The following is a 23,276-nucleotide window of genomic DNA, read 5'->3' on the forward strand; positions in this document are numbered from 1 at the left end:
CAAAAGGGTGGCACAGTGTGATACAGAAGGGGCACATGTTATATATTTATATTTCTTATTCTTGAAATTTGAAGTAAAACAAAAACATACAATACATTTTTTGGTTTTGTGCGTGTGTGGGGCGGGGCCCAAAGCAAATTTTTGCACCTGGGTCCCCAACTCGCTAGTTCTGTCGTTGTGTGCAACTCTTCTGTCTCAGACAAAAGGTAACATTTGGCAGTAAAATTACAAAACTCATAAATTTTTCTTGCAAATTTCAAGAAACAAATCTTGTCTTACAGATATGCTAATTATGTGTTCATGCAAACTGCCTATTTCTAAATTCTCAAGGGCTGACAGTAAGAATTTTAGATAGAGAGCTGTTTCCTGTGATTGACCACTGACTCCACAAAGACCTGATCTCTAAGGTTACTGGCTATTAAGAGGGAGATCATGCTTCCCAACCGCCGAATAGACAAATAATCCATAATGTGAGGCTTTCTTTGAGCAAGACAAAGAGTGCAGTGGATACACACAACATCCACAATAGTTGGAGGTTGTTTCAAGGGGGACAAACTTAGTGCTTCAGAAGCTGTAGGACACTTTGGAGCTCCTCTCTTCCCTATGTAACCACCCTTGAGTTGGTGAGAGGGGACATACCTTTTAAAATTCATAGGAGTTGGGACAAACGCGTTGACTGTCACACGAAAATTGGGACAGTTGGGGGGTATGCATTACCAAAGGCGACCAGAAATGTTGGTATATTGGTATGTAACAGCAAACGTTTATTAGGATTCAGATCAGGGTCTGGCTGGCCTTCGGGGCATTTGTCCCCCCTGGGCTGGACCCATAGAGGGCTAACATGGACTGTGTCACTGACCCCACCTGCATTTTTTTCCTTTGAAGTGTTCCAAATGGGTTGCTGTGTCGAGTCCTGCCTCCAGGTCTAACATTTGACAGCCCTCCCGTGATTCAGATACAGTTTGATCATCTGCCAAATCCATTTTAAGGATTCTGGAGTACCCTAAAAATGGGGATTTGGTACATCCCTAATATGAAAGGAAGTAGTTTACTGAGGAGGTTTTAAGATGGAACATAGGTTGTGAGTACTTTGGACAGTGCATTACAGAACATTGCAGTTCCCTAGTTACTAAAGCTCAGCGTTCTACAGAGATCTGTCAAAGTAACGTGAAAGAGAATTGGAATGTGGAATCACTGAAGTACTTTTGCTGCCAATGTGTGTGGTGTGGTATTTTGACAGTCGAACTAATTTAGTGTGACAGGGAAACACTTTCCTGTTTTTATTGCAGTTACATGTGACTTTGCTGAAGCTGTACATATCCAGATAGCAGTGGACATCTCTGTATCCTTGAGCTGTCATGTTTAATTGGGAATATTGTTTCAGTGAAATACATTCTCTTATGTCCTAACAGGTAAAACTTGTCAAAGAACAAGTGCAATGTTCATGTTTGAAAAACACTAACATTTTTCAATGCAATTTACATAAATGTAGTATCCGTTTTTATAAATATAAACTTGTGATAAATGTCCAAAGCATCTATTTTTAGAACGCTAAAACTGTGTCCATTTAATATGTCGGGAGATACGGTGTACCATGATATTATTATTTACTTGTTAGCTTTCGAAGCATATTACGTTAGTATGAAAATCGGCTTTGCCTATTTATCTTTATATATCTCACATTTAATTTCTTATATTTCAGAACAGAATAAGGGGAACTACGTATAAAGTAAAAATAGCAGAGTATGGGAACTCTATCCTCGCCTGCACTCCTTAAGGAGTATTGAAAAACAAGCCCCGAGTGACTCTGGGAAGTGGAGTCCATGGGACGCTAATTCATAGGGATGTATTATGGAGAAGCCGTAGCTACGACTACATTTCCCAGACGGTCATACGTTAAATTCTTAGAGTACACTCTTTGTTCTGAAGCCAGTTTCCAGGTAAAATGATGTCACGGTGACAAGTTGGTGTTGGTGAAGATAACTGTCAGCATCGGGCTGTTTTTCTCATTTGCTGAGTAGAGATAGGAGAAACGTCCCTCTGCTATGGGGCCGGACAGAGAGCTGTGCGTAGTGGACAGTGGCAGTGCCAACATGCAGTTGTTGGAGCAATGCAAACAGCGGGCAAACGACGTTATTGACCAGGAGTCCAAGCAGCTGCACAGTCTGAGCCATGGCATATGGAGCCAGCCAGAGCTGGCCTATGAGGAGCATAAGGCTCATGATCTGCTTACCAGCTTCTTCTCCAGCAGGTCATGGGAGGTGCAGCCCCATTACCACCTGGACACCGCTTTTCGAGCAGAATGGCACACTGGGCAGCCCGGCATCCCGCTCCTACATGTGGGCTTTCTGTGTGAGTATGATGCGCTGCCCGGGCTGGGACACGGCTGTGGGCACAACCTGATTGCTGAGGTCGGGGCAGCCGCGGCGCTGGGGCTGAGGAAAGCTCTGGAGAATGTGTTGCCACCAAGGCAGGTCAAGGTGAGGGCTTATAGTCAGATTTGCCAACTTAAAAATATTTTTTACTTACAGGTGTATAAAATGTACTGATCACAAGCATTTATTTTATTTACACATAGATTTACATAGGATGTGTAAAAAAATTAATAGAGGAATATAGATGCAAAGACTGAAAATAGCGGACCCATAAACTTATTCAGACTTATAATAATTGGGGTAGTGAATGATAAATGAAATTTGCAACTCAGTTGTCATGTTTTCTGAGTATTTTCTCACAGATGCAAAAATGTGAGTCATTATTTTATTAAATGTTAGTAAATTTACTGACGGCTGGTAACCATGGTCCTAATATTTTATACATGTCCCCATACTTGTGCTCAATTTAGCCATGACACGTACACATAGCGATAGACAGTAGAAGCACTGGCATACATTGTGTTTGTTTACTATAAATAGTTGAGCCAAATAAATACTTTTTGCAGCCACCAAATGAGCAATTTAGTTATATATATTTATAGAAGAAGCACAATTCAGAAGTATGGTATTAAGAAGTGTAGGGTATGAGAAGAGATTCAACAATTCATTTAGGCAAAATTATAGCTATTACATTTTGTAACAAATTGAAAATACAATTAACATTCTTTGTAATATTGTCTTGACAACTAATGTTCATCACTTTGTCTATCATTTATTTACCTATTGCTATTGTGAGATGCCATTATAATGTCATTCACGATCTCCTTATTCTTAGAATAAAAAAATATTGTGTAGTCTCTCAGACAGTAGTTTTAACATGTCACATTGTTTTACCTCCCTCAAGAGCACATGCTCCCCTTCCTCTCCACCCTAGTTTCCTTCACCTCCCTTGCCCCCCCCCCTTTAGTTTTTTCTTTTGTTTGTTATAAAGAAATATATTGTAACAGTGTTTATATTATATGTAATGTAACAATATTCGATCCTTAAAATAAACAAAAATGGGAATGGAATATAGGGGCTTCCAATAGATAAAACATCTCCACTTTTTCAAAACCACAGTTTAGTAAATATACCCCTAGTAGGGGTGCACGCAGGGGGGGTTTCTGGTTCCCCTCAGCGAACGAACGGGCGCTAAACATTGCCCCTACACAGCAGCACTGTACTGTACAGCAGCCGTGGCACTGTTGAAGAAGCGTCCGTGGAGGTGCTGTATTGTACTACAATGCAGCACTGCCGCGGATGCTTCTTTGATAGCGCCGCGGCTGCTGTACAATTCAGCATCGCCGAAATGGCGCTGCTGCGCATGTGTGGCCGCATGCGTAGCTGCTCTCTCTCTATATTTTTTTTTTTGGGGGGGGGGGACGTAAAAATCCTGCGTTTGCCCCTACCTAGGTATAAGTTTCAGCAGTGGATACATTTTAAACAGCAGCATCTGTTTCAGATCAGAGAAGTGTGTGATCGTAAAAACAAATATTTCCAAGCACGTCAGACAGCAACCAGCACTCTAGCAGCAACCTACATAGGCAGGAAATAGTAAATCCTCACCCTCTATATTCCTCCTGTTAGAGAAACACAAGGGCTCCCTTTTTCAGAAGCAGAAAACAAGGAAAATAATGTCTTTGTATATCAACCCCTGGTACATTTTAGTGTGCCGAAATCATTAGAAGATAAAGATATATGTACATTTACTTTAACCATACTAATTCAAACAAACAAGGATATTTAATTGTAGTAAATCCAGCATTCTAACTTACAGATTTCCAGTAGCAAAAAAAAGCACACCTCAGGAAATATGGCACATAGGAGCCCAGAGATGACTATATGCCCTATTGTCAGAAAATAGAACACAGTAAAAAGGAAGAGAAACAAATGAAGAAGAATTTATAATTTTAAAAAAACCATATGGGCCATAACAAGGAACAGTGAACAAAAGTTGAAGGGAAATATATTTAAAAAAATAAAATAAAAATAAAGAAATGTACTTGCCCTCCTAGCTAACTCAATTTTCTAATAAAATATAATATTGCTATGATACTGTGATTTCAGCAGATGTGACAAAATAAAACATTACAGTTCTCCTGTATACTTTTTGTACTTTTTTTTATATAATCAATCCAACAAGGATCAAATATTTAAAAATATATAAAAATAACAGAACAGCCAGGCGCTTCTAAAGGATTCTGCCCTATCCCCACCCATGGGGTACACACTAACCTCAAAGAAGAAGAGAAGCTAAACAAAAATGGGAATGGAATATAGGCGCTTCCTATAGAGAAAAAGAGAAACTCTAATCAAAATATGTGAAACAAAGTCATCCAAAAATACACAAATAATTAAATATAAAATATGATCCTTAAATGTCCTTCAAAACAACCTGTTAAATGTTTACCGTCCACATATGGAAATCCTCACATAGAGGTAAAATTATAGATGGCGTCTGATAATCCAGACCGAACAGTCAATTGTGCCCGAGGTTAATCTCCGGTGGGCTACAAAATAACCACAGCCAATCCTCCTTATTAACGTAATGATCACCACCGGATCTTGACGACCAGAACTCAAGGTTCCATGAGACCCAAAAACATGGAATGCTGTATGAAATAAAAGGAAAAAATATATAGTGCAGAGGCGGATCCATGGGGGGGGGGGCGATCGGGGCAATCGCCCCACCTAGCAGTAGAAGTCCTTTAAATTTGGGTCCAAGATGCCGATCATAAGGGATGGAGGGGGCGGACCAATCACGGGTGGGGGGCGGGGTTTTCAGGGGCCAGCCAATCAGAATGAAGGAGGGGCGTGATTATCCAAAATTGCAAAATCGCCCCCCTAAAAATTAAATCTAGGTCCGCCCCTGATATAGTGTAACACAGTTATAAAATACTAAATAAAAAACACATAAAAAAAGAGGCACATAGAAGTGCAAATAACTACAGAAATATCACAATATCCTTCCTACAAGAAAGTGGAATGAAAATCACATCAGAAACTCCAAGCAATTGATCAGGAGTGCTAGATGCTCGTCTCCACTGAACTTCTGAATAGCAGCCGATGCTTCTTTCCAATAGCGTGATGATGGATCTCATTAGCCACGAATTCCGAGTTCAGCAGGATCCAAAAATGTTAATAATCACATATAATAAAATAGGATAAGAAATATATAGTGTAATATAGTTACGATGGAATAATACAAATCCTTTATGAAGCTTGGAAAACAGATGTAAACGTTAATATCACAATATCCTTTTTGTCTAGCGTTTTGTCTGAGATAGTCTTTTTCAAGGCGATGTAGGGGAATATGCTGAATGGTATTTAAAACAAACGTGGTCAAATTGGAATTAACTTCCTGAATGGCATATTAATTCACTTAAGTAATAAAAATAAAAAACATAAAAAATACAATACACATACATAAGAATGGCATTAAAAACATTTCACACTTAATATTAAACATAAACATCAAGAATTTTAAACACCTATAATAAAAAGAGAAAGAGCAGGTGGATAATCGGACAAACCGTCTATGTCCATCCATCTGGAATTCTAACATGTTACAGAGCACTGGATGCTATGCGATCATAGATAATAGCAACTAACAATAGAATACGATGAAAACAAGCAGACAAAAAAATAATAAATATCATGCGTATAAGAGTATACAGCCGACACAAAGGCCACAAGTATAAAAACCTGATAGACCCAAATTTATTTATAAACATGCTCCCAATTTACATGATAAGTTGGTGAGGAGTGCACTGAAGGATTCAATAGTACAGGCATTGTTTCCAAGATTTTTTTTAGATGTGGTCTTTGTATCGGCTGTAGGGCCACCTTCTCTGGCCAAAAAAGTAAAATCACCCATTTTGTAGTCAATGGCCGCCGTTATGTGTTTAAAACATTTTTAAGTTGTAATACTTCCAATGTGATATACCTACTTGAATGCAAGTTTGGACTATTATGTTGGACGTACATTTCGATCCCCGAAAATAAGATTGTCCCGTAATATTAAAAAGGGATTTGAAAATCATTCTGTTTTTTCTCATTTTAAGGATTGTCATAATAGCTCTATCAGCGGTCTAAAAAAAAATTCTTAGGTATTGATAAAGTGGAGAAAAATTGGAGATGTACAGATTCCTTCACCATTCTGGCTAAATGAGAAATAAAAAGGATCTATGACCTTAATACCCTGTCTCCAGGAAGTTTGAACTTAGAGTTTGAACTAAAATGGTTTTTAAAAGATCCTTGATTTGTATTTTTTGGCTCTCTGTTCTGGGGAGGAGTATTTTGGATAGATAGTTTTGCATCTTCCCATGTTGTGGTTTGCCTATGAGATTTCAGAAGCGCTGTATACTCTTATACGCATGATATTTTTACATTTTTGTCTGTTTGTTTTCATTGCATTCTATTGTTAGTTGCTATTATCTATGATCGCATAGCATCCAGTATTGTGTTACATGTTAGAATTCCAGATGGATGGACGTAGACGGTTTGTCCAATTATCCACCTGCTATTTCTCTTTTTATTACAGGGGTTTCTCCACGAAGTGGGGACGGATCCGGCCGGGGCGTCCTGTTGCTAGGCAACAGGCACACAGCGTCCCCGGCCATCTCAACGCCGCCGGGCGTATGCGCTCTGCTCGTCCCATTGCTAGGCAACGGGATGCTTCCCTGTTCGGGCGCTGACTCTGACACCCTAATGGTGCCAGAGTATCAGGTCATCTGTTCTCCAGCTATTTGTATTTCTGCTTCTGTATTTCGTTCTGACATGGCTTCCCTGACATCCCTTCTGGATTGAGTTCTGTTCCTGTTGTGACCTTGCTAGTTTGACTATTCTTCTGGATTCCGCTTTTTGTCCTCCCGGTTTGACCCTGGTCTGTCTGACTTCTCTGTGGATCACCCATTGGTACCGCCTGTCTCTATTTGGCTTCTGGCACGGTCAGGACCGCTCTGACCAATCGCTACACTGGTAACTGTCCTGGAGGACCGCGACTTGCGTACAGGGGTATATTAGACTCCGCACCTCCTGGTTCAGTGGTGCTAATACCGGTTAGTGGTTTCCCTACTTTGAGTCCTTGCTCCCTGAAGCCTGACAGTATACTCTGGCCATGTCAGATGGTAATGGTGAACCCTCTGCCCATAATCTCCTTCTCCACTTGGCTCAACGCGTGAATCAACAACAGACTAATCAGGCGCAACTACTCCAGTGCATCCAAGGAGATATATCTCATTTAGATTCCCTTCAGGGAGCTCTGAGCCCTTCACAACCTGTTTCTTCCACTACACCTCCTGTCAGCACCAGCTCCGCCTCCTCCACGAATTTGCACATACCCACTCCTCAGAAATATGATGGACACCCTAAGGGTTGCAGAGGCTTCCTAAACCGTTGCTGTATCCAGTTTGAACTTGTCCCAGAGAATTTTTCCTCAGGGAGGGCTAAAGTCGCTTACATAATTTCCCTTCTTACCGGACAGGCCTGGGCTTCTTCTTTGTGGGAACGCAATGATGCTTCTTTCCGTAACTCTTCTGTTTTCATTGAGATCTTCCGCCAAGTATTTGACGAGTCTGGTAGGGTGTCTTCAGTTGCCTCAAGTCTTCTTGCCCTCCGGCAGGGGTCACTCTCAGCAGGACAATATGCTGTTCAATTTCAACCTCTAGCTTCCGAATTAAAATGGAACAACAAGGCCTTGGTGGCCACCTTCTAGCAAGGACTTTCAGACCAGATTAAGGATACCTTAGCTTCTCGTGATCTCCCTCCTAACCTGGACAATCTAATCTCTCTTAGTATTAAAGTAGGTATTCGTTAGCAGGAACGCTCATTAGAGAGGGACCGGAGCCAACGTCTTTCCTCCTGGTTGGCTTCTCGTTTCCAGTCTCCTGTTTCTCCGATTGCTGAAACTTATACCTAGGGGTATATTTATTAAACTGTGGGTTTGAATAAGTGGAGATGTTGCATATAGCAGCCAATCAGATTCTAGATTTTATTTATTTATTTAGTACACTTTTTCAAACCCGTAGTTTAGTAAATATACCCCCTAGACTTTTGTCAGGGATGTCTGTATACATAATTCCAAATGGGATGACTTTATCGGATATATGCCAGCATACAGTGAGCAGGGAAATAAGAGTAGTAAATTACTTCATCAGTAACTTCTCAGACACCAAAGGGAAGTTAAAATTGTACTGTGATCTGTGCTTCAGAAATATCTTCCTGTTTAGTTCTATTTTAGAATATGCCTACATGTACATGTATATTTTTTGCAGAGTTGCATATAGCCTGTATGCTTACACCATGAGATTAACTCTTTTAGTGCAAATTCAACTTAAATGTTTTTTATATGAGAGCATGCAGTTTTTGGTTCTGACCTTTCTGATTGGCTCTGCTGTTATATCGTAGGTTCCACTTTAGCCTCCTTCGATTTCTCTAATACAGGCCTGGCCAACCTATGACTCTCCAAGTGATTTGAAAGTACAAAGCATGTTGGGGCTTGTAGCTTCACAACAGCTGGAGAGCCACATGTTGGCCAGGTCTGCTCTAGTGCAAGTATTCGTTGTGGAGATACTAATTTTCTTGATCTTTTTGACATATCAGTTAGTAACATTATCATCTTAAATAGACTTACAAATAAATGAATTATCTGCTTACACCAATAGCTTTAGTTTGCTAAACCAACCTATTTTATGTTCTACTGTTGTTTATGGCCCCAAACGTGTTGTCCCTAAACCATGTTCATTTTCAACTGTAGTATCTGCAGGCTAGCATTCGGCCTGATTTTAAATCCAAACATACCTTTTCAGAGACGCATGCCAGATTCACAGTAACAGTATTGTTTTCCGGGAAAGTAGATTAATCCACTAACTTCATGTCTCTGGATATAGGTTTATACAGTACTATTGATTATTTGTTAAAAAATGTTCTAAAAAATTCCACTTTCTGTATGTGGACCTCAAAAAGTAACACCTAAACGCCATATGTCCACATAAACCTTTGCTGCACTCTGGAAATTGTGATATGTGGTGTAAGCAGATAGGATGCCAGTATGTGGATGAGTGTCTCTGTACAAACACTTGCTTATGATACTAAGGTACCAATATAGTATGTACACTTTGACTATAATTTATATAATTTTACATATTTTTATTTCACTAAATCTACATGAATATTATATGATTGTGAAATACAGTGCTGGAAACTTACATATGGGGATAAATGTATCAAGCTGAGAGTTTTCTGGCAGATTTGAAAAACCAATCAGATTCTAGCTATTATTTATTTAGTACATTCTACAAAATGATAGCTAGAATCTGATTGGTTGCTATAGGCAACATCTCCAATTTTCAAACCCGCCTCAGAACTCTCAGCTTGATACATTTACCCCCTGATCTTTTTTAGTTTGATATTTTCAAACTTTGTGTCCTCTAGTCATGCTTATGGATTCCTTCTTTTTTCATTCCTTATTATGAAATCTACCATATATGGAAAGCAAAAATGCAGTAATTATGATGTAGAAGAAATAGGTTAGCAATTCCTGAAGCATCCCTAAATGTTTGGGAGGTAGTCAGTGAGAATATTTGGCAGATAATGAGGAGGTGTTGGCATCTGAGAAAATTTGGGACCCTTTATTAAAAGTGGATTTACGATAAACAAGATGGTGTTTGCCTATATACTTGGTAAGACAAATCTAATAGCCAAGTGTATTTTTTATATAATGGCCATTAATCTGAAGAGGAAGCGCTGCACTATATAATTACAGATGCTCAGGCTCGGTTCCCCGAGAACCAAACACTCCCGAACTTAGCAGATCGCTCTGTACTTTCACGCATCCTCGGAATTGAAAACGAGGCAAAACGTCATTGTTACGTCGTCGGATCTCGCGAGTTTTGAATTCTATAAGTACCACCCTCCACAGCGATTCAGCACCATTTCACAGAGGGACACAAAAGGGGTAGCACGGTTCTTGGCAGTCTCTAGTGCAGTTGGGCAGCGTCATAGGTAGAAAAGAAAAAGGAGGGGTAGCAGTGTTCTTCAAAGTTTCCAGTGACATTCAGGAGAGCTCCATTGCTAATTGTCATTGCTGAAATAGAAATAATAGGGCTGGCAGGCTTGGTCTTCTAAATCTGCAGTCACATTATACTGTGTTATATAGATAACACAAAAAGAGGAGAGCTCCATTCCTCAATTGTTAATTGTCATTGCTGAAATAGAAGTAATAGGGCTGGCATTCATTGTCTAAATCTGCAGTCAAATTGTACAGTGTTATATAGCTAACACACAAACAGGAGAGCTCCATTGCTAATTGTCATTGCTGAAATAAAAATAATAGGGCTGGCAGTCTTGGTCTAAATCTGCAGTCACATTGTACTGTTTTATATAGCTCACACACAAAGAGGAGAGCTCCACTGCTAATTGTCATTGCTGAAATAGAAATAATAGGGTTGGCAGTGTTCTTCAAAATCTGCAGTTACATTGTACTGTGCCATAGCTCACCCAGAAATAGGAGAGATGGCAGTGTTTAGTGCTGAAACAGAGATTCAAATAATAGGGCTGGCAGTGTTACTAAAAGTCTCCAGTGACATTTTACTGTGCCATAGCTCATACAGAAACAGGAGGGGTGGCAGTGTCCTTGTCACTCTCCAGTCTTCAGTCACATTGTTCTTGTCACTCTTCCGTCTCAGTCATGATGATACTAATCCCTCTACCTCATGGATAAAGCCTATGTTCAAGTGCATAGTGATTTAAGTCAGGGAAACCAAAATGTAAATAAAAAGCTTGTACCTTTTTAAAGAATAAAAAACACCTCTCTAATAAAGGTGAAAGTCAACTGTAGAAAAACATAAAATTGCCAACATGCCATTGTACCAAAAATATTACCAAGCATACCAGCAACAACTATCTCCCTACTCTCAACTAGATCTCAGAACCTGCAATCTGTTATCATATTCGCCCTCATCAGTGTGTACATCATCCTCAAACAATACTAATTCATCCCCACTGGAATCCACCATTACAGAAGTCTGTGTACTTTGATGTAATTACCGTTAATGGCCTTCCTCATGGAATTTGTAGTTAATTTTATGGAAGAGTTGTCACGATTCTTGGGCAATTCTTTTAGACCAGACCAAATGCCAAAATGTTGTGCAGACTCATCTGTATCAACACTGGGGGCTAGATTTACTAAGCTGCGGGTTTGAAAAAGTGGGGATGTTGCCTATAGCAACCAATCAAATTCTAGCTATCATTTTGTAGAAGGTACTAAATAAATGAAAGCTAGAATCTGATTGGTTGCTATAGGCAACATCCCCACTTTTTCAAACCCACAGCTTAGTAAATATACCCCTGGGTGTCTTGGGAAAGCTATTTTTTTTCCTAGCTGCAATTTCCAGAGAAACTGAAGGAGGAGACGTCATTGTGTCATGTACCATTTGAGCTGTCAGCTTGCTGACCAGGAGCTCATTGCTGTCACGGGCACTAGGAGTTGCTTACCCGAGTTTCACCAGATGGAACTTTGCTAGAGAGGCGGGGTTATGGCACGCACCTCAAAGCAGGCAGGTGAATGATTGGAGCGACACAACAGCAGGAGAGTAGAGATAGTCTGAGGAAGTCAGCGACTTGCAGCTATGGTTAGAGGAAAGTCAGCGACTTGGAGCAGTAAACTGGAGGCTGAAGATAATGTAGATACGAGGAGTGGACGTGGATAGGTGATGGTAGGTAGAGGAGGAGTCAGTGGTCTGCGTACAGCAAGTTGTACCACTGCAGTGATGGGAAGAATAGTACTGGTGCAGGTAGGAAGCAGGGTAGTCGGTGGTCTGCGTTCAGCAAGTTGTACCACCGCTATGGTGAGGAGTCTGGTCCAGGTGTAGGTAGGTAATAGGAGAGTCAGTGGTCTGCGTATAGCAAGTTGTACCACCGCTGTGATAGGAGGACTTGTCCAGGTGCGGGTAGGTAGCAGGGAAGTCAGTGGTCTGCGTGCAGCAAGTTATACCACTGCTGTGAGAAGGAATGAGGACTTGTCCAGGTGCAGGAGAGCGAAGTTGAAAGGCAAACTGTGGCTGTATGGAAACAGCGCGAGTAGAGCAATGTCTTGTGAGGCAGAGATGGAAGGCACAATGAATAGTCTGTATGGAGTAGATGCTTTGCAGGGAGGAGAAGCTGGTCACAGCAGATATGCACAATAACGCTAAGTAGTAGCTTGAGGAGATATCGAAGCTTGAGTGAAAGCTTGTCCTAAATGAAGCAATACAGTAACACAGTCTATATGGGTACTTGTACCCTGTGCAGCAAACAACAATGGATACAACTGGTATGCGAGCAATAGGCAATAGTCAATAGTCAGTAGAGCATACCCAGTTGTGTAGATCCGGAATCAGCTGAGAAGTAAAGCGTTGTAGCGGTATGGGAACCGCCGCTGAGTTGAGCAGGGAGCAGCGTGGAAGCTGAAGCACGAGTAGAGCTGGAAGCAGTTTGGAAACTGTACACACGAGTAGAGCTGGAAGCAGTTTGGAAACTGCACACAGGAGTAGAGCTGGAAGCAGTTTGGAAACTGCACACAGGAGTAGAGCTGGAAGCAGTTTGGAAACTGCACACAGGAGTAGAGCTGGAAGCAGTTTGGAAACTGCACACAGGAGTAGAGCTGGAAGCAGTTTGGAAACTGCACACAGGAGTAGAGCTGGAAGCAGTTTGGAAACTGCACACAGGAGTAGAGCTAGAAGCAGTTTGGAAACTGCACACAGGAGTAGAGCTGGAAGCAGTTTGGAAACTGCACACAGGAGTAGAGCTGGAAGCAGTTTGGAAACTGCACACACCTATAGAAGTTCACTGGGAGTGAGACTTCAAGATCAGGCCCCTACCTAAGGCTGCAGGTGCCTTAAGTAGGGAGGGGTGATTGATCCATCAATCACATTAGTGGTCAGGTGTAGTTGTTAAAGGGACCTGCGCATGCCCAGTGCAACATGATGGCGGACGGCCGCGGTTCCACACAGGTGTGAGCAGGAAAGATGGAGACCCACGTACCAGAGTGGAGGCACTCACACTCCGGTGAGTGACAATTGCATCTCTTGAGATATGGTTCAGTTGGAAAGAAAGAGAAGACATAGCTCTTAAACCTAGGATCACAGTTGCCAAAATGTAATGATCCAATTTCAAGATGTTGATAACTCTTGGATCCTTGCGAAGCGAATGAAGTACTTAATCTACAAGTCCAACATAATTAGCGGAATTGCTTTGTTTCATTTCCTCCTTTAATTTCTCTTGCTGCCTATCAAAAAGTCTAAATAGGGGAATCACTTGACTCAAGCTAACAGTGTCTGCACTCTCTTCACAAGTGACTACTTTGAGTGGTTTAAGCACCTTCACAACACGGAAAGTATTATCCACTGCGCTGGACTAAAGTACATTCTGTCGAAGTCAGCAAATTGGATAAAGTCATTTCAATTTAAGTCAGGCAAACTTGGTTGTCTTTGTCTGAAAAGATGCGTACAGTACGCTACGGCGTACAAGGGCACGCTACGGCGTGAAAGGGCGTACGCATCCACTACACGTGGCAGCAACAGTAATTGGTGTTTTACCATACATTCGCACAAACACGCATACTTATAAAATAGTACACATTAATGGTAGTTGCAACACATAGTCAGTTATGTCGAAATATAGTAGTATTTATATGTTATATTAAAATTACATGCATATTAGTGAAATATATACGGAACAGGTTGAAGGAATCATATCATGAGTGGTATCATAATAAACCTCTTAACATTTCCTACTGTTTGGTTCACTCTGCGAAGGAATCGCAGAGTGCATACACAAGTTATGAATGATTGGGAATTATGATCTACTTAAGACTAAGGAATCTTGGCGGGAAAAGCCGAGCATACCCCCTGGAGAGGTGACCCCCTCCTTTGGATTCCTTAGGATGAACTAGCCAATGATTGACAACCCCTTGGACCTTCCTGAGATCTGGACCAATAGATGCAAGCTATACCATCTTCATTGTATTACTGTATTTCTGTGTGTATATAAGCAGCAGCTTCACATCTAGTGTTCAGACATCTTGTCCCCAGACTTCAGGATTGAATGACTGCACACTGGATCCAGAGCGCCTGCGATAAGTAACGGCTGTATTTATTATCACTTCGCTTGAGCATATTATTCTACTATTTGCGAATAAATCTTTGTGCGTTGGAAACACAAATCGAGGTTCGACAATCGTTATTGGTTAGCGACAATACGCACATAACAATTTGGGGGCTCATGAGCTTTGGAGGTTTCGTTGCCGATAATACGCAAGACCAACGGATTTCGGTTCCGTAACAAAGGGTGGAGACACGTCATATACGGGTAAGAACGCAATGTGTTCAAAACCTGAATTTTACTCTGTGTTGTGAAACCGAATGTCCGTTTTGCATTGTCTAGGGCACGCTAACTAGAACCTAGGGACAAAAGAGAAAACTGTTTCTTTTTACTGTCATTGTGCGTTTTAACTGTATTGCATTGCTAAGCGTATGTGTATTTCCTGCTGTGCATACGCGAACTTCCGGTAGATTTGCCACGTGGTTAAACAATCGATTTGATAGTTATACATGCATAGTATAAATCACTTGTGAAAACCTCTGGGACATTATTACTATTGTTGGGAATTCTTTTATTTTCTGCGCAGAATAGGTGTATGTCGTGTGATTTGTTGACTTTAAATACACTAAGGTTTTATCTATTGTAAAATAGAGTGTCAGTTGCTGTTTGACGAGGCAGGTGCCCAACTGGTGTACGGTATACAAGGCAGGTATACCGGGGGGGCGGAAACTGAATAAGTTTTCGTGCACCCAAGGGTAATCGTATCGCTTACAGACTAGCTTTAAGCGTTGCGATTGCACCGCGCGGCAAGGAAAGCCGTGATTGCGACTTGGGGGTAACGGGGAGGAATTACGTTAGTAAGGCTGGTAATTGACTTTACCGGATGCTGCCAAGCGTAATAAACTCAACAGATTTTGTTGGAGAGTCAGGGGTGATCAGGAAGCTGATAATCCTTTAGTCCGCATTGATATTTCTGTATTAGGGGTCCTTGTTTAATACAAGAGGAAGCGAGTGGACGCGGCTTGTAGCAAATACGTCCACAGGCCGGTAAAATATCTCTAGCGGTAGTGTTGAAAATTAGTGGCTGAATATTGTGTTATTTCTGGAACCCTATTTTGTGGCAGGATATTGTGATATTTCTGGGACCCTATTGTTCAATATGGGTGCTAAGCAAACGCTAGAGAAGGCCAAGGTACTGCCTAAGGAAGGTCCTATTGGTTCAGCGAGATTTCTCGTGTGTAAGAAATATGGTGCATACGCAACTGCGTATTGCGACACGTGGGTCAAGATGACCAAAGATTGTGATAGGCCTTTCCCAACAATAGGGAGTTTTAATGCAGAGGTACTAAATACTGTAAAAGATAAAGTATGGTTGATTAACTTAACGAAAGTGAGGAATAAACATAATGATTGTTTAAAATTGTGGAAAATGGAAGGTAACACGTGGCAGAGCAGCGAATGCAAAGCGGAAGTAGGCGTGGCGAAAACCGCGCGCAAAGAGGACGTAACCGTTGAGAAGCGTGGCGAACTCAGCGCAAGCGCGCCCCTGCCTCTTTATGTAGCGGGAGGGGTAAGTACAGCCGTTATTAAAACTGAAAAAAGAGAAATTGCTAAGTTGTATCCTGTTTTAAGCCAGTTTAAAACAAGTGTATCAGAAAATGAAGATGAACCCACTGTGATTTCGGCCATTGCCCATGCTGTTAGTGTACTAGAGGCTCAGCGTAAGTATGAGAAAATGGCTGAGATAGGTGAGAGTAGCGTGATCACTAGGAGTGAAAGCGTCCTAAATCTTGAAACAACAGATCCAGTAGTGACTTCTGAAACCAGTGAACCAGTAGGTGCGTACCCAGTCCGCACAATATCAGTTCCCAATGGGAAACCGGATAAGGATGGTGTAGTTCCTTTAAGAAATGTTACAATGCATTGTCCCTGGACTAGATCAGAATTACGTTCCATTATTACTGAATTCCCAGATCCTAGAAGAGAGTTGGCTAAGTGTCAGAAATTTGTTAAGGACTTAGGAAATGCTCACGAACCAACCAATAAGGATTGGCGTGTAGTGTTGACGGCTTGTCTTTCTCCCAATACTGACATACAAAAATTTGTTAAAGATTGTTATTTGGAAGAAGATGACACCTTGACTGATGAGATTAACCAAGGGAATATAGAAAAAATTGTCAAACATTTAGCCATATATTTTCCAGTAGTGGTAAATTGGAGTAAGATTTTCACCATAAAACAAAAAGACAGTGAAACTGCAGCGGATTATTTTGGTAGAGCTCTTGCATCAATGACACAGTTTACGGGGGTATCAGATATAAGGGAGAACCCACATCATAGGGAAGTAGCGGTAACAGTACTGATGGATGGTTTAAAGGAAAATCTAAAAACAAGAGTACAAACCTCAACCCCTGGTTGGAGAGGCAGCATGGTAGATTCTCTTAGAGAAGTTGCTGTGGAACATGACAAAAATATTTTTAGGAAAAGGGAAGAAAAGAGTGACAAGTTGATGACGGTGAGTATACAGGCATTAGAGGGAATGCATACACGACCACCAGCATATAACCCACATAACAGAATGTTGAGATGTTACAATTGCAAAGAAGAAGGACATATGAGAAAAGATTGTACAAAGGGAAGGTATAATCCTAATGAAGGGTCACATAGATATCCTCCAAGGAGGGATTCACATAGACTAGAAGACTCATGCCTGCCCACGCATGTCGCAGCAGTAAATGCTGCATGGGAAAGCAATAGTCAGCGCTAGGGGTCAGGTCATACCTGTAGTCTACAGCCAGTGAGGTTAACTGAGAGTCAGATGGAAGAACCAACAATGATAGTTGACATAGCTGGTAGGAAACAAAATTTTCTTGTAGATACAGGGGCGGCCAGATCTGTGATAACCTCTTCTTTTAATCTACAGGTGACCAGTAAAACCATTCCAGCTATGGGAGTAACGGGAAGAGTGTTACATTATCCTCTAACTAAACCCGCTGAAGTTACTATTGGGCCTCTGCACACTAAGCATTCGTTTCTCTTGGCTGCAGCGGCTCCTACTAACTTGCTAGGGAGAGACTTGTTATGTAAAATGGGATGTGTCATATACTGCACTTCAGATGGTGTGTTCCTAGATGTACCCGAGAAGGTCGCTTATGAGGTACAGGACATATTGGACACCCCTCAAAGGTTAATGTTACACTCTACTGTTGTAGAACACAGTCCATCTCAAGTAAAGGGGATGTTGCTGGAAATACCAGGTTCACTATGGACCAGAGATGGACAGGACACTGGACTGATGGCAAACGTAGCCCCTGTCATGGTCAATCTAAAAAATGGTAGGATAGCTCCAAAAATCCCACAGTATCCATTAAAACCGGAGGTGGAACTAGGGGTATATCCTGTTATTGAGAGGCTGTTACAACAAGGGATTTTAATTCGTACAGCCATTACAGCAAATAGTCCCATTTTCCCTGTGAAGAAGAACGGGGGGAGGGGCTATAGATTAGTCCAGGACTTAAGGGGAATTAATAAAGTTGTTGAGAGCCAATTTACCGTAGTGCCGAATCCAGCTGTCATCCTCATGCAGATTCCACTGTCTGCTAGTCATTTTACTGTCATTGATCTATGTTCTGCTTTCTTCTCAGTCCCTCTTCACCCTGACTGCCAATACCTTTTTGCATTCTCCTACAGAGGAGTGCAATACACATGGACCAGACTACCCCAGGGGTTCATTGACAGCCCCAGTATTTTCTCCCAAGCCTTACATGACTGTTTGCAATCCATTCAACCCCACAATGGGTCTGTTCTAATTCAATATGTGGACGATTTGTTGTTGTGCTCTGATTCTTTTATGTCATGTTTACATGATACTAAATTGTTGTTGCTTCATCTTTCACAAACAGGGCACAAGGTGGCAAAGGATAAATTACAGCCATGTCAGACTAAGGTCAAATACTTAGGACACTGCCTCACTAAGGGGCTAAGACACCTGACAACCGACAGGATTGAGGTCATACAACACATGACTCTGCCGCAGAGCCAGAAGCAGATTCGTACTTTCCTGGGGATGTGTGGATACTATAGATCCTGGATCCTAGGTTTTTCTATTCTGGCATTACCATTGCAGGAGCTAGTCTCTTCATCAAAACCAGAACGTGTTGTACACACAGAAGAGTCAGAGCAAGCGTTCTTTAATCTTAAAGACAGTCTGACTAGAGCACCTGCATTGGGAATACCTGATTATGAAAAGCCTTTTGAGCTATTTTGTACAGAAGCTGATGGTTGTGCAGCAGGTGTCCTCGCACAGAAACATGGTGACGCTAGCAGACCGGTAGCATACTACAGTGCACAATTAGACAATGTGGCAAGATCACTCCCAACATGTCTCAGAAGTGTAGCCGCAACGGCTCTTCTGGTAAGTAAGAGCGAGGACGTAGTATTAGGACATAATTCAACTATCTATACACCCCATGCTGTATCAGCTCTGTTAAATTCAGCCCAAACCAGACATGTTTCTTCAGCTAGATTCACAAAGTGGGAACTAGCCCTGATGGCACCCTCAAACATCACCATCAAACGATGTAGCACCTTAAATCCAGCTACATACTTTCCGTATGTGTCTCTAGAGACACAAAGGGTGGGAGGTGAGGAGACCCTGGTTGATGATGAGTTAGGCAAGAATACTGACACACATGGCTGTATGGAACACCTGGATCAGACCTTTACTGCAAGGCCCGACATACGTAACACCCCCTTAGAAAATGTAGATTTTACGTTTTATACAGACGGAAGTTGTCATAGACAGACAGAGACGGGAGAGCTATGTACTGGTTACGCTGTTGTAGACGATCAGGATGTGGTAGAAGCTGAACCCCTTGGCCCACCTCACTCAGCCCAGGTGGCGGAACTAGTAGCACTAAGGAGAGCGTGTGAATTGGCAGAGGGTAAATCAGCCAATATATATACTGACTCTAGGTACGCCTTCGGGGTAGTGCACAATTTTGGGGCCCTTTGGCATCTTAGAAACTTTACGACAGCAGCAGGTACACCAGTGGCACACTCACAACACATAAAAGGACTTCTGACAGCGATACAGTTACCTAGAACAGTAGCCGTCATAAAGTGCAAGACTTCACACCCCTTACCGACCACAAGCCAGTGGTAAGGTGGAGAGAGTAAACGGTACTATAAAGAACAAGCTTGGTAAGATAATGGCTGAAACTGGGTTGGCATGGCCTGAGGCTTTTCCATTGGTCCTCCATAGCATTCGGACCACTCCTAGACCTCCTCTTAATCTGTCTCCCTTTGAGATACTGTTCGGACGACAACCTCATTTGATCGTGAGTCCACAAGACGACTTGAAGTGTAATAATGAAGTGACTGTACAATATCTTATAAGAATGAGTAGACAGCTAAAGCAACAACAACAAAAACTAAAAATGCTTTCAACTGGTATGCCAGAAACGAACTGTCATGATGTTGAACCTGGAGACTATGTTATGATCTGCAATTTCTTACGTTCAGGTTGTTTAACAGACCGTTGGGAAGGCCCGTACCAAGTTCTGCTGACCAGTACTACATCACTGAAGGTTGCAGAGAGAGACACTTGGGTCCATTCCACCCACTGCAGGAGAGTCCATAATCCGGAGAAAGTGCAAGATAAAACTAAGACCGACGACATAGATCTGTCACTTGTGAGTCTGTTCCGGGAGACCTAAAGCCTGCAGTCGAGACACCTGAACCAGAGACGTTGCCCCATCTTTCCAGCGATGGAGTGGCGGTTTTTGTTTTTCTTTTGTTCCAGGATTTTCCTTGTTTTTACTCTTTCTAGGACATTCTATTTTTGTGAAGGAGGATTGAGGACGGAGGAAAAGTTATTAGGATACTCAGAGCAGCCCGTTATCAAACTTGGTCCGGGGGTTATGAAAAGGTCTGCTAGCTCAGGAACTCGGAGGCAGTGTGAGGGGCTATTGTCTGATGAGTATTGTATCTGCAAGTTCTGTGACTCCCTAGTTGAAGAGAGATGCATCCAACGATGCCAGTCCCCCAGTACTCTGAATATAGGCAGGCATCGTTTGGAGGATTATCACTCCCTGGTGGGTAAGGTGCTAAACCAGAAATGGTTGGTATTCACAAGACTACATCACCACCATACATACACACACAGTATGAACACCGTGGCAATAGAAATATGATTCCTGGTGAGGAACCCATAGCTACAAAATTGATTAGTGAAACTGCTGGTTTCCAAGTTATGGTTGCTCTAGATCTCACCAGGACCGCTCGGGGAACATTAAACTTTAAATATATGCAAGACCTAGCTAAATTAATAGATAATATCACCGAGATGTATGATGACACTTTCAGGTATACTGGAAGGGAGCTACAAGCGTACAAGAAGGAGTTGGTGCAACATAGACTGGTACTAAATTATCTCACCTCTATTACTGGTGGGTACTGTGTGACACTGGCCACCCAGTTCGGTGTCAAATGTTGCACGTACATAACTAATAATATGGATGACCCTAAAGAGGTTATAGACCGGAAGATGGATGAAATTTTGCAGCTGAAATGGGAATTTCGAAAGAGCCTTAATTCTTCGTTATATGAGGCCGGGGAAAAGGTGGCGGGTTGGTTCTCGTGGTTGAACCCTGTGAAATGGTTCTCCGGTCTGGGGGAGTGGGTACAGGAAATGGTTGCTAGTGTAGGTAAGCTCCTTCTCCTTATACTGGGTGTCATCTAAGCAATTGGTTTAGTTGTCAAATGTGTTCCTACTGTGTTGAAGTGTGGAAAATGGTCTCATAGGAGTAACACTGAGAAAGAGACTGAAAGGGTGGTACCAGATACCGAGATCATGGTGTGTGAAGAAGTATTGTATAATCCTGAACTTGAAACGGTGATTGGGTGATAGTTTATTACACTATCAAAGGGTGGAGCTGTCGAAGTCAGCAAATTGGATAAAGTCATTTCAATTAAAGTCGAGCAAACTTGGTTGTCTTTGTCTGAAAAGATGCGTACGGTACGCTACGGCGTACAAGGGCATGCTACGGCATGAAAGGGCGTACGCATCCACTGCACGTGGCAGCAACAGTAATTGGTCTTTTACCATACATTCGCACAAACACGCATACTTATAAAATAGTACACATTAATGGTAGTTGCAACACATAGTCAGTTATGTCGAAATATAGTAGTATTTATATGTTATATTAAAGTTACATGCATATTAGTGAAATATACGGAACAGGTTGAAGGAATCATATCATGAGTGGTATCATAATAAACCTCTTAACATTTCCTACTGTTTGGTTCACTCTGCGAAGGAATCGCAGAGTGCATACACAAGTTATGAATGATTGGGAATTATGAACTACTTAAGACTAAGGAATCTTGGCGGGAAGAGCCGAGCATACCCCCTGGAGAGGTGACCCCCTCCTTTGGATTCCTAAGGATGAACTAGCCAATGATTGACAACTCCTTGGACCTTCCTGAGATCTGGACCAATAGATGCAAGCTATACCATCTTCATTGTATTACTGTATTTTTGTGTGTATATAAGCAGCAGCTTCACATCTAGCGTTCAGACATCTTGTCCCCAGACTTCAGGATTGAATGACTGCACATCGGATCCAGAGCGCCTGCGATAAGTAACGGCTGTATTTATTATCACTTCGCTTGAGCATATTATTCTACTATTTGCGAATAAATCTTTGTGCGTTGGAAACACAAATCGAGGTTCGACAATCGTTATTGGTTAGCGACAATACGCACATAACAATTCCCCCTAAATTCTGTTCTTTTTGCAGCTGCTGCATTCCCCTACATGCTGTTGCAGAATCCCGAAAATTAACCTAAATATTTCGGGACACAAACAGCATCTCTTGCATGTCATTATCATTTTTTAAAAAGTTCTGCACCACCAAGTTGATTGTGTGAGCAAAACAGGTTATGTGATGGAATTCCCCCTGCTGTATTGCGTGGCATTATCAGAAATCACATATCCTCAGGAGAGTCCAAGCAGGTTAAGCCATGTTGCAATGACATCCCTTAGTTTTTCAAACAGGTTGTCAGCGGTATTACCTCTGACCAGCACCTTGTCTTGTCTCTGATAACCACCTCTCACTCCCGCCTTCAAGACTTCTCCCGTGCTTCTCCCCACTTATAGAATTCCCTACCACGCTCAATCAGACTTTACCACAGCCTTCAAATCTTTAGATGCTATTTGAAAACCCATCTCTTTTTTAGAGGTGACCTTATCCTCGATAACACTCTTCACACTAATGCACCCTCACAACTATCAGCTGTGCCCTCTTCCTTTAAGAATGTAACCTCTCTAATGAGCAGGGTTCTCTATACTCTTTGTTTTCATGTCTATATTCATTTTGTCTGCCTTGTCTGTTCTTGTTTTACGTATGTCCTGTTTTATATATGCCATTGTCTTCCCTACTGTACGGCACTGTGGAGCACTGTGATGCCTTACAAATCTACGATAATAATAATAATATGCCTCTTAGTGAAGCAGATGATACACAGAATAGCCTGCCTCTGAAAAATGTGACATTCTTGGGTACATGCTGCTGCTGTCCCTGCTGGTTAAGGCGAATCACCAACCCAGTGAGCTGTCACAATCATATAATGTTTAATTTGCCCAGTTCCGCTTTTCCACATATTTGTGGTTAAGTGTACGGTGGGTAGAATGACATTTTGTAGCCCAATAATTAAATTTTTATGAACCTTCTGGTAGAGGTGAGGAATAGCTTTTCCACTAAAAGGGTGTTGTGA

The 23,276-nt window shown here is 41.8% G+C and overlaps 1 protein-coding gene across 1 annotated transcript in view; it reads left to right on the top strand.

Annotated features, from left to right (window-relative positions):
- The first annotated feature begins 1,766 nt into the window (after positions 1-1,766).
- Positions 1,767-23,276, top strand: part of PM20D2 (peptidase M20 domain containing 2) — a 66,007-nt gene continuing 44,497 nt past the window's right edge. The window contains exon 1 of the mRNA XM_075202766.1: positions 1,767-2,480. Within this exon, the coding sequence (XP_075058867.1) occupies positions 2,046-2,480 (435 nt within the window). The 5' untranslated portion in view covers positions 1,767-2,045. The remainder of the gene's footprint in view (positions 2,481-23,276) is intronic.

The sequence above is a fragment of the Mixophyes fleayi genome, chromosome 3 (assembly GCF_038048845.1).
Source record: "Mixophyes fleayi isolate aMixFle1 chromosome 3, aMixFle1.hap1, whole genome shotgun sequence".
Taxonomy (NCBI): domain Eukaryota; kingdom Metazoa; phylum Chordata; class Amphibia; order Anura; family Limnodynastidae; genus Mixophyes; species Mixophyes fleayi.